A 13,169-nucleotide genomic window follows, 5' to 3' on the forward strand; every position below is an offset into this window, starting at 1 on the left:
TAGATTCGCTCATGCTGAAATTCTTCAAGGATAAATTTCTGTAAGAAGTGAGGTTTTGTTATAAATCTCTGCGGCTTAGATTCAAGGTGCCAAGTTACACTGCACAGCTGTCAGAGGGGCTTTTAAGTGGTTTGTTATGAGCTGAAATCATTCATTGGATTGTTAAAACATTGTTTCCTTAAATAGACTAGGATGCATATCTCTATTACACATCCGTAAATCTAAGCTGATTGTATCCACAATCTTATTGAAAAAATCCTGAAAATTGGCCGCTTAGAGAACATTTTGGTGCAATGGTAAAGATTTTATAGTGTAGATTTATCGTGTCGACTTCATTTAGCAACATTGTACTTACGTAAATGCTCAAACTTAAAATAACATTTGGTGGCGATAGAAATTGGGTGAAAATAAAAAGTGCTCCGAGACGAAAGAATTTTATCACTTGATTTATTGGAAAAGAGTTTTGGTATTGAACGGTATATTACGAAGAATTCTGTGAATATTAGCTAGATATTGACGTCCATTCGTCTACTATTGAAGGAGAAAAGCCTGCAGAGATTTGAGAGTGGCGGACATTACAGTGTAAACAGAAGATAGTAAGGAGTGATTGGGCTAATGAGAGTTAAATTTCTCTTTGATGTGGTCAGATTTTAAACGGCAGACAGAATCTTTACTCGATCCCCTCCCCCCCCCCCCCACCCCAAAAAAATCAGAAAAGATTTCATCTGATTTTGAATTCATGGCCGACTAGTAACGTAATCTGCATGGGAGAAGATCTTTGGAGTTGAGTAGAAGTTAAACCGTTAGTGTCAGAAGTGGGATGAACTGTTATTTCTGCTATCAAACGGTTTATGTATTTTAATAGTGTGTGTGTATATGAATTACCTTGATAAAATCAGCTGGCGAGACTACAGACTATATAATGGGTATATAAACGGGAGTTTTACATATTAAAAGTCTAACCATTGTGTAACTAACTACGATAGTATAATTTTCAGGAGATTAGACTTTTGAATCGGCGTCTTGTGACTTTATTTCTTATATAGTCGAAGTGAGATATTAAGCTATTAAATCGAGGTCTTGTAGATTTATTTTTTGTATAGTTTAATTTTTTGTTTATCGAAAGATTAAGCTTTTAAAAAGACGTCTTGTGGGTTCATTTCTCTTATAAAAGAGGAAGAATTATGAAGTGAATAAAAGACTAGACCGTTTGAATAAATAGCGTTTTATTAAATCGTGTAATGGACGAGCTAATGATCAACCGGAGAGTTGTTCTGTTTGTTGCGTTTGACAAAGTCATGTAACTAGCTTTCCAGTTGAGTGAATTTGAGTGAATTACGTTGACAGCGGCCAGACGAAACCTGTTAATGGAGATAGAATATCCTGTGTTGATTCATCAATAATTCAGTTTAAAAGTCAAGTCTATTTCCTCTCTGTTAATCAAAAAAACTTTATAGAAATTTAAAGAGTTGTAATAGCAGTTAGGGGACGGAGCAGATTTTAATATATTTCTTCATACGAATATCAGAATTGGTCATTTCAACCATCAAATGATTTATTTTTCTATAATGGATTGCTAATGGTGTTTAAATTCCGGCAAAATACTGACATTGAAACGATAGAACTAAATTAAGATAGTTCTATGTGAAGAATATCTCAGTGTGAAAAAAATCCTTCATTTGTTGGATTGGATCTACAAACTGGTGTTTGGTAAAACTGTTATTGATTTTTATTGTGATTTAGTTTTTATTGGTAAAAGTAGTGGACTCTGAATTTATAGGACAGTGTTACTAGTAAAATTTCTGGTTAAATATTTACATTGAAAAAACTAAAAAAGAAAAACCAGTCTGAACTAATATTATTCTCTGAGAACTATCATTCTGAGAATAAAATTGGCCAATATTATTCTTGAAGAAGAATATCTCTTTGTGAAGGAATCGTCCATTTGTCATATTGGGAGTATGAAATGTTATTGAAAGAAGTGCCATTGATATTATTGTTATTGAGAGGAGAATAAATAGTCTGATGGTTTTATAAGTCACCAAGGACAAGAGAGCTGAGAGTTATAAAAATAACGCACAGAGACATTAACAAATGTGGGCATGTCTTCAGCAGCCGACTAAACGACACACAACGTATCGAAAGACAGGCTGTGATTCACTATATTGATTATTGTCAGATAGAAATTACCTTCTACGCGGACAAACCGTTAAAGACAATGTGATGAATTTATTGTAACAGATGGTATTATTACTATTATTATAGACTTCTGTCCACAAACCAAGAAATTCAATTTAAATATAGTTTCAAGGAATATTAAATTACTGTAATACACGGAGAGAGGCGGAGACATTGACGTACCTGTCGCAGAAACTAATACGCAGAACACAAAATAGAACTTCAAGGTATATTTATAGAAAACAAGTCAAATTAGATTATCGATTCTGCATTAGATGTCTCCGAAACAAAAGTACCTGATTCTTTTATTTAGATTGAAAAACAAATACGCCAGAAACGGCTCCTCGATAAACCACATCATCGCTTGAATTTCAAGAGGCAAGAAAAAGGCTGAAAACGATACAGCCTATTACGAAGCAGACCGCTATTGTTTATAAAAGAAACTATTGTGATAAGAGAATTGCCTTGTTTGATACAGGAGGCTATTAGCAATCGAAAACCAATAGTAACATGATACTAAGCCAACATATATACTCCAAGAAGAATTATTGTTAGAAATATCGGAGAGGAAAATGTAAGTGGTAGACAGAGACTACAGATCAAGGTGTTTTTATAAATAACAATTACCGTTACTCTGTCAACTGTGGTTTTTGTACTGATTTTAGCAGAAGTTTTTGGTGAATGAGTCTATGACAACAGACTCAAGTTTACAGATATCGAAAGTAAACATATCAATGAAATGAACATTAGTACTTTATTAGAGTTAAATACTGATTGAACATAAAATCTATTCTTTAAAATAGGACGTTTAGACGTTAAAGTTTTTTTTAAACGTTTGTTAATCGACAAAGATTCAGAATCCGTACATATAAGTATCTCTTGCATAAAGAAGTTTCAAAACAGTTTTGAATTTAATTTGATTCCCTTGAATCTGTATCAGTAAAATTTCTATCTCAGCGATTTGAACAGTTATCAGTAGGTAGTTGATCTGAAATACTTGAAAAGTCAAAATGGATCGTGGAGACGATGTTGAAGAACTGTGTATACCTGTTGAATTATTAGAAAGGTAGGTTTACTTTAGATGATGAAAATAAGGACGTGTTTCATGGAGCAATTGTTTTTATAAATGTAGTTAGATGTTTCAGAGATCCAACGCCATAAAGTGTGCTATAAGAGAAAGACAGCAATGCATGCATGCCAACATGTAGACTAGACCTTGCTTTCTTCCTATCCAAACGACTAGCCTATAGATGTTTTTTCTGGCTATACTTTCCATCCTGTAGCACTTACAAGGGAAAACCAGGATTGAACCCCAGACCTCCTGGTTACAATTCGAAAATTACCTTAGAAAACACTGCATGAAGTATGCCCGTCTTCAGATGGAACAGAACAGTGGGATGTTAAACCCCATTTCATTTCCTGAAATTACACTGATATATTATTCCAATTTGCTAGAAGGTTATTAATCTGGTAGGAGATTATAATCAATAACATCCTGGTATTGTTTTAGTTTGATTCTAATTTGTAAATCAGTGTACAAGAATTATCGTGATTCGCATGATTGACCCCCCACCATAATGAATATTGTCGCAGCTGATGTGACCCATGATTGACACAATACTCCTCTCTTGGGGAGCCTCAGTTGATCTCAATAACCTTGTTAGACCAGAAATCGACTTTCAGTTATAGTTATATTGTTATGATCAAAGCCAGTGTTTCTACTGCTTTAGTTTATTACAATGGATGACGGGGATTCAATCAATGGCTTTGATGAAGGACTAAACAGATCGGCTATAATACTTGCTTTTGGCCGATAAACAACAGAAAAGCTATCTTTCGATCCTATTTGTTTTGTTTAATTTTAGGGATAATGTCGATATTCCAATGCCACGTGCAGAAATGCCGACTTGTGCTAAAACTTATTAAGATTATTTTGATAATTTTGGAGGAAAAAAAAGTGGCAAATCTTTCGATCTTATTTGTTTTGTTTAATTTTAGTGATAATGTCGATATTCTATCGCCAAGTGCAGAAATGCTGACTGGTGCTAAAACTTATTGAGATTATTTTGATAATTTTGAGGGGGAAAAAAATCACAAAAAAAAGATGTGAGAAATTTCAAGATCACAAAAATTTACTGATATTTTGATGATTTATTTGGTTGCCAGAGGAACGACCTATTGTCGTTGGTTACGGTAATGATAGTTACGAAGTAAGTTCGGTATTTCTGATGAATCACTGGAAGATAGTAAAATTGTAGGTTGCAGAAAGGTTAGAAATTTTGACATCAATCACGATGGTACCAATCTAACGTTGGTATTGATCACATTTCCAGTTTGTTGAAATGTCGTAAATTTACTCTTCACCAGTTGATGAAATGAAGCATCGCAATAGTCACTAATAATGCGATGATCTCACTCTTTTCTCATTAATAATCGTAGCTTTTATTCCGTGGAGCGACATTTTGACAGTTCTAGATGCAGACTGAAATAGCAGGGATTGAAATCGGAACAATCGCAATCTTCCGGGTCTGACAGTGAATAATCCTTCCATATGACGATTAGTTTCAGGGGTTTGATTTGATTCCAAGATAACGCTTGCACACATTTCTAACCACGATCTGAGCATGTTGAATTATAATTACAACTTGTTGGCTGCTGTGATGATTGATTGATTTCCATACGACTCCCTGCGTCTAGAAAAAAAAAACACGATCCAAAATTTCCTTATGATTCAGAGAGTTTTTAAATTATGGTCGTTTTTTAACGATAAATATGTTAACTCCTGAGGGCAAAGAGTTGTGAAAAAAGAAATGCAGGAACAAGAAGAAGATCATTGCCATTTGTTCACGCTCAGTTCTATTAAAATAAAAGAAAGCAATTACTCTGTTAAGATGAGATCGTGGATTTCTGTGAGAAAAAATTATGACGAATTATTGACATAAAAATGATATTTGATTATATATGTATTATTAGGCTACTTTTGTCTGAAAGACTATTGTTCTTACTAAAATTATTATTTATTATTATTATTTACCGCGGGAGCCTATTTCTCAGTACCTGTAACAGATATTAATTCAAATTTTTGTACAATGCATTTTTTCACTAAGCAATGCTCAGATGTGCTTTACAATTATCAAACTGCTATACCTGTATCAAAATATACACATACAATAATTCCTGAATTTGACAACCACCACCTGACCAGATCATTTCAAAATAGATTAAGAACTCCGAAGTGAACCCTGATTTTAAAAATTTATTTTATATTTCAGATTATACCAGCCTTCCTCCAGACGACCGGTCGCCTTTTCACCAAGTGCCGAGATGGGACTAACAGATATTGAGATGTCCCACAATATGGAGTATGATGATCCCTATTTTGATGACCGACATTATGAAATGGAATATGAGGTGAGTTTAGAAAAACTGTACAATAATTTCACTTTACACCTAGTCATTTGGATGGTACAAACAAAACCTCGGAGATAAATCCTGTAAATACTCCTTTGTCCTTTACATAGTCATTTGGATGGTACAAAAAAAAAAAAAACTTGAAGGTAAATCCTATAAGCACACTGGAATGCACAATAATTTCACCTTTACACCTTACATAGTCATTTAGATGGTACCAAAAATATCTGCCATGGTAAACACATTGCAATGCATATAAAAGGACCCTAGATTGGCAGTCGGACACAAATCCCTTTAGATAATTAAGAGTTCAGTAATAAATAAATAAGCCTAGAAATGAATAATTTTAGTTGTAGGCCTACTTGACAAAATGTCATGTACTAATGAGCTAGTACCTGAATATTGTTCATGGTGCTGAAAATTCATTAAATAGAATCAATGCAAAGAGAAAAATCTGTCTTGTACAAAGTAACAGGCACCAGGAACCATGCCTGACAGCCTGAATTTGTGCCAGTCAATGTCTGTGACAGATGCCTTATTTCCAGCCTTGTCACCCTTTGGATGGCACAAAAAAAAAACCCAGGTTGGAATGCACATAAAAGAAAGCTAATAAGTAGTTTTGACATAGTTCCTAAAGAAAGTTAGGCGTTAATTATGCTTTAAAAAAGTCTAATTTGATTCCCAATAGTAAAGTATGTGTTAATTACATAAACTCTTCAAGAGAACAGAGAACTTCAGGAAATTCCTTGAAAAGTTTGGCATGGAAACGACGGTAGAGAATAGACAGAACACAAACATTAATATGGTACTATACACAAGATACCAACCATAGTCGAAATTACAAAACCGTGTCTGTTAAACCTCTTGACGATCGGGGCATAATTAATGAATGGGCATCCAGTCTCTATGGGAAGTCTTTATTTCCCAGTGCTATGTCTCGGATGCCCCGATGTCGTATCGAGTTAATTCGATAAATATTAAAAACAATACCCACAAGTGATGGCGGCCGCGGGAAGTCAGACATTTATTCTCGATAGATCTCTGTTAACAGTTATACAGTTTTATACACTTTATTTTATAATGTCAGAATTGTCTTGTGTTAGAATTTATAATATCAGGGAACTGTGGAATACAATCTTCTTAATTTAGAAATATGTAAATAAATAAAAAAGATAAAGTGTAAATATTTCCAAGATAATGGCAGTGGGCTCAAATATTCTAACTTAGACTAAACCAATTTCACCTGTCCAACCTCCGGTTTCCTCCTCCTGCTAAAGACCCTTATGGGCAAGCGCATTATTGAAATAAAATTGAACCATATTTTAGTCCCAAAATGACCTAATTTGTGTCAGTGGAGGTTACCCCTCTCTCTCTCTCTCTCTCTTTCTCTCTCTCTCTCTCGACCAATTTTATTTTCTGTTTTTCATGGTCTTGATAAATACGTAGCGCCACTGTCCCGGCAAAATTTCCCTCATAGCACATTGTAAGGGTGTAAACTTGTCTTTGTTAGTCAAGTCGGTGCAGAAAAGTAGGCGGTTAAAAGCCATTTCATTTCATTTATGTAGAAAACATGTTGTTGTAGTCTGTTGACCAATACTTGACCATTGTGTGTCCGTTTGACATGACCCAGATATTGATCCGCTTTCATCAATAAGTCATTAACGAAGTAATATCCAAATGTCTTAATACCCCCAACAACATCTCTCATTGCTTCTCTATAGCCCCTTTTAACCAGTTTTATTATATCTATAAAATATTTATGTCTTATTAATCAAGACTACTCAACATTGCTTCTTCATTTGTAGCGTACTTTCTCTATAGCCTCTTTTAACCAGTTTTGATAACATCCATAAGTATTTGTATGTCTTACTATTCAAGACTACTTCTCGGTCCTCTGTTGCCTCAAGTGCAGATTACCCATAGTTATAGTCCTTGTTAACCAGATATAATAAAAAAAACTGGTACTTATTTTAAGACTGATTAATCAAGACTAGATCCAGTAAGAGCGCTGATGATGACTGATGAAGTGTTTCCCACGAATACATGCTGTAGTAATCTTTATTATAGTCCTTTTCAACCAGTAATGGCCATAAGTTAATTCCTTCTGCTATTCAATAATGGTTAATGGCTTGATGATTTAGACTACATTTTATAAGACTACACAGGGCTTATGTATAAAGGAAATCTATTTTAGCATGTCATCTGCCGTCATTAACCTATTTCCAAATATAGACATATCCGAAAGATTCCTCATTATAATGATTTAGTATGAATCTTTTCTCGGTCACGTCTTATAGACCAATTTATTGATCAGCTTGGCTAGATGTAGTAACTGGTGTCATGGATAAGGCAGGGTATACTCAGAAAACAGATTGATGTATAGTCTATAATGGTTATTTGAGGGAATTTAATCCCTTTCAAACTACTATATTATTATTGTGAAAATTGAAGTGCTGAAAAGAATAGCAATCAACATTCAGAATCTTCTCTATTCACGTAACTCGAACAATTTGGGGTCCTAGTTGCAGTTGGTGGTTCAAGTGCTAACAAAAATTAAATAGGAGTTAATAGATGGTACTTTTGAATCATCCTTACCTTGATGTCGTCATTATGTTCTTTGCTATTTAAATGCCATAAATATACATATAACGGACGGACGTATGGTAGTGTGCATTTATTTCAACATGTGTTTTTTCATTGCACTATAAATGATAAATTCAACCGAAGAGAGATGATAAAACATCTCTCAAGAGAGAATAAAAGCAGAAACAACACCAGGTAATATTGACTCATCCAAACTCTTCATATACATTAATATACGCAGTCATTATCAACTTAGGACCCGTGCCAAAATAGATAACTTAACATTTCATCCAATACTTTTAAAAAACCCAGCCTGTTCTCTTGAAATTATGTTATAAATTACATTTCTGACTGATTGCTGTGGTAAAGTTAAGAAGCAGAGTACCTAGTCAACTAAAGATAAACTATAAAAAACTTGACGGAAGATATGATGGAGTAATTAACGTTAAAAAGCAACTCCCGCTGTTTTGTTAATTGTTTAAATGTTGGCCTGATCGTTATCTATTAGCGTTTGTTTACCAAGCCACGTTTCTTTTATTGGTGGCTCGTAGTGAGCAGGTTAAAGTTGCTCTATAAAACAACCAATCAATATTCGAGTTTACTGAGCCAAGTTACTTTTATTGGTGGCTCGTAGTGAGCAGGTTAAAGTTGCTCTACAAAACAACCGATTTAAAATTTATGTTTACCAAGTAATGTTACTTTCATTGGCGGCTCTCAGTGAACAGGTTACAGTTGCTCTATAAAACAACCGATTTCAAATTTGGGTTTACCAAGCCAAGTTACTTTCATTGGTGGCTCTCAGTGAACAGGTTAAAGATGCTCTATACAACAACCAATTTAAAATTTGGGTTTACCAAGCCAAGTTTCTTTCATTAGCAACTCTCAGTGAGCAGGTTAAAGTTGCTGTATGTTGTTTTGAAAAACATCAACAACCAACCTATAATATCTTCTTTGTATATAAACCCTCTGTACATTATTTTCATTATCATTTGCTTGAAAACGTTGAGAGAACCCTCAACGAAACATCGCTTTAAATAAAATAGTAATTGTGTTCCATATTATGTTTTTTGTATAACCAACCTATATTTGAGTGTTACAAATCATGAATCTGCAGTGGTGCCTCTCAGTTAGAATAACTTTGTCGGATCTTATGAATAGATATTGAGATTTGAGATGTGATCTCTTTAATTCTTGCAATGACACAGATCATGTTATTTTAACGGTAGATTATTGACATGCTGTATTGTCCATTTTTTTTATATCTAATTCTTTTCATCGAAAACCAGAAAAAGTTTGTGTAAAAATCAAGATAAGTGTCAATCAATTAGGATAGACGAGAGAAAACCTGACAATAATATTTGCATATTGTTGTTATATCGATGAACATTTTTTGTTATATAACCTATGAAAATATTGGTATATTTGAACAAATTGAACACTTGTATACAATTTTACTGTGGTATATTAGGACTTATTGAACACTTATTTACAATTTTACCATGGTATATTTGTACGTATTGACCACATGTATACAATTTTACTATGATATATTGATACAGACTGGGGTATACCGGTTTTAATATAGACTAATACACATTAAAACTGTATTCTGTATATTGTTCAGTTTTAAACAAACAGTTCATGTTTTATCCTTTGATACTCGACAACAAAAGATCAGTATAATGTACAAAGACAATATGAAGCTCATACTAAACTTAGGCTGCTTGTCTACAGTTGGCTCCGCTTGAGAACAGACACTAAGCTAGTTGACCAACATTTTAAGTTCTAAATCAATGTAAAACCAATGTCCGGGTACACATTGGCGTGCATTTAAAAGATCCCTTGGCAGTTGGAATTCGATATAAGAGTAGGCTGTAGCACCGCCGCCCAGGCAAAATTTACCTTGTAGCACACTAACCTGGACTAACCTGTGGTACAATTTTAATTCTATTATGCTATTGTTTTACCTTAACATTTGAATGCGGATCGCCTTCAACTGATTTTATAATAGTAACGTAATAAGACAAAGCACTCAATTATTTTCTTAAAACAAGTTTAGCAAGGGGTATTTTTTTTTAGCTTCGTCAATAATAAATGATTCTAACACTTGTAATATATTAGTCACTTTTCTTTGGCCTTTCTTGAGGGAATTATCTCTGTTAGTCTTTGACACTTACAGTTATTTTCTGTCATTTATCGATTGCCCCGCGGAAAGTAGAATTGGATACGTAGAAAATGTTGGACTTGTGTTTTTCCGTAGTACAATTACTCCTTGTAAGGATATTGAATCTTTTATTTGTTTTATTGGTCAATATATAGATATTGGTCTTGGAATTAGTTCTACAAATAAAATATTTATAGTAGCATTGGCCCAGGGAAGATGTTGGTAGGGGATGTAACAATGATTAAAATACAGATGTGACGTCATCCTTTGATGTTGGAGTACCATTATTTCAAATAATCGTACGGGCAATGTGCCAAGCGTAACTTGGTAAAATACTGAACTCGAGTTTAACTTTCACTCAACACAAACTAGGTCATTTTGAGACTAACATATTATTCAATTTTTTTATTTCATCCATTCGCTTGCTCGTAGGGGTCTTTAGCAGTGGGAGGACCCAGAGAAAACCTGTGAGGTTGGACAGGAGATCCTACTCCTTGTCACGTACAAGCAAGGATTCGAAATCACACCATTTGACTCAATGACAGATCTTATGATGCAAGTGCATGCGTTAACCATTCGGCCACCCAACCCTCCAATGAGGAAATCAAATGAAGTTTTACATCCTACATTTCTGAATCAACCGGGCATATGGTATACAGGACATTCTTCAGCGCCACTGCATCATACTTTAATTTCCATTTCCACCATGGCTTCTTTTAATGAGGAAAGTTGGCCTAATACCTTTTCTAAAACCTTTTACAATTCCTACACCCAGTTAGATTAATAAATACACACCGGTAACTTTTCAAGGACTGCATGATTCTAAGATTATGTCGGGGTTTTTTCAGACAATAATACAACCTATTTCTGCAGACTTATTAAATACCTATTAAAAGTGGAAAAGCTGTCACAATGAAATATATCTACTAGAACAGTTGTGACAATTAGAAACATCCACAAAATTAACAATTTCCGTTATTTGTGATAATCAGTTAGTGGTGCCATTTTGTTGGAGGATGTTTACATCAGATACTATGTTTATGAGAGCAGCAGGTGCCCACAACATAAATCACAAGTATTATCTTGACTCTAGATATAGATATAGTTCATCTACCAGGGCTTCTGTTTTAGTCCTATTTACCTGTCTTGAAAGAGAGAGAGAGAGAGTAATGGCGTTTAAGTCCACTTGACACAAACTAGGTCATTTCAGGACTAAAATATGGTTCAATTTTATTTCAATAATATGCTTGCGCATAGTGATCTGTAGCAGTGGTAGGAAACCAGAAGACCTGTAGAAAACCCATGAAGTTTTGGACAGGCGACCCTAAACCATGCCACTCAATGACAGACCTTATGATTTAACATGCACACGTTAAACCACTAGACCCCCACCTCCTGCCTTGTAATAGAGCAACACATCTCCCACATTATTCCTTGCATTCAGCAACCAATCTAAAACTTCAAAATAAATTGAGAGGTGCAGTGGCTCAGTCAACAGGTTAGAGAAAGTTTTTCATGATTTTCATCTTCTATTTGTTTGGATGTGATGAAAAACCAAGGTGTCTGTGTACTTGGTCACATGCACTTAAAAGAACCCTTAACTGTTGAATCTGGTGAAGATCAGATTGAAATGTGGCTGTCCGACAAAAATTGACCTTGAAGCACACTGAGTGACATATGCCTGTCTTCATTAACCCTTTTGTTTCGGAACAGAAGAGTAGGACGTTAAACCCCATTTTATTTCATTTCATTTTTGCTAAGAGATTACACTAGATGAGAACTAATTCAGTATAATTTCTACTTTAGACTATTATGGATTAGTCTAACTATTTCCAACATCATGGCAAGCGTGAACGAGTTTAACGCTCATTGCCTACGTCTCGACTGAAATGCCTTGAAAGATTTATTCGTTCCGTGCATCTGGAATGGAGTGAGGCGTGTGGTAATACCTCATCCTAGCGTACATATCTATTTTTCAATCAAGACAAATCATGAGCCAGATGAGATATTTTCGATTGATTAGTCGAAGTTTAACGCTTCTCGTCATTCATGTAATTAACTTATAGGGAAATTGTTAACTCATGTTACATATTGAATCTCTACGAACATAGAGGGGGGGGGGGGGGCGAATGGTTAAACACGTGCTATTCACAAGGTCCATCATTGAATCAACTTTAAGTGGAGTGGTTTCTCCCGGTCCTCCGGTTTCCTCCCACTGCTAATTACCCCCACGTGCAAGCGGATTATTGAAATAAAATTGAACTTGTTAAACCCCATCTCTCTCTCTGTCTCTCTGTCTGTCTCTCTCTCTCTTCCAATATATTTTATTGTAAAATATTGTGAGAGTTTAATTGATCATATCAGAAATCTTTAGGCGGTCTGTCTTTCAGAAAAGTTAGTCATAATAATAATGATAACAAATGTAGTTTCATTGCTATAAATTACGGTTTGTTTCTCTAGGGAACATGCCAAATGTACTGCTCGCTGATTCATTGAGACAGGTACCTTCCTTTTGCAGTGTTGAAACTAAGATTAAGAATAGACTGTTTTCAGTTTTCTAGATGACCTTCATTGAAAACACATGTTTAGACTGATGGTTATTTAAGGGATTTTGAGAGAGAGAGAGATTATAATACAAGTGACCACCTTTTTAAAAACCGCTGATGGTCATTTAGGGGATTGAGATTGAGGAATTACAAACTACAGTATTATGAAAGTTAAATCTCTGAAAAGAATATCTTTCCAAAGAATTTACAAAGATATGATGAAGTGGCAAAGTTGCATATTTTGGCAACTATTTCAAAGCCTTTATTGAAGATGTCACTTCGGTGGA

The 13,169-nt window shown here is 34.6% G+C and overlaps 1 protein-coding gene across 9 annotated transcripts in view; it reads left to right on the top strand.

Annotated features, from left to right (window-relative positions):
- Positions 1–13,169, top strand: part of LOC126827506 (E3 ubiquitin-protein ligase PDZRN3-B) — a 275,931-nt gene that overhangs the window by 232,935 nt on the left and 29,827 nt on the right. For 8 of the 9 annotated variants that reach the window (XM_050556908.2, XM_050556909.2, XM_050556915.2 and 5 more), the window contains one exon: positions 5,451–5,589. In XM_050556908.2, the coding sequence (XP_050412865.1) occupies positions 5,451–5,589 (139 nt within the window). Of the gene's footprint in view, positions 1–3,088; positions 3,245–5,450; positions 5,590–13,169 lie in introns of those variants that run through there. The other variant, XM_050556916.2, reaches the window with a different exon arrangement.

The sequence above is a fragment of the Patella vulgata genome, chromosome 7 (assembly GCF_932274485.2).
Source record: "Patella vulgata chromosome 7, xgPatVulg1.2, whole genome shotgun sequence".
Lineage (NCBI taxonomy): Eukaryota > Metazoa > Mollusca > Gastropoda > Patellidae > Patella > Patella vulgata.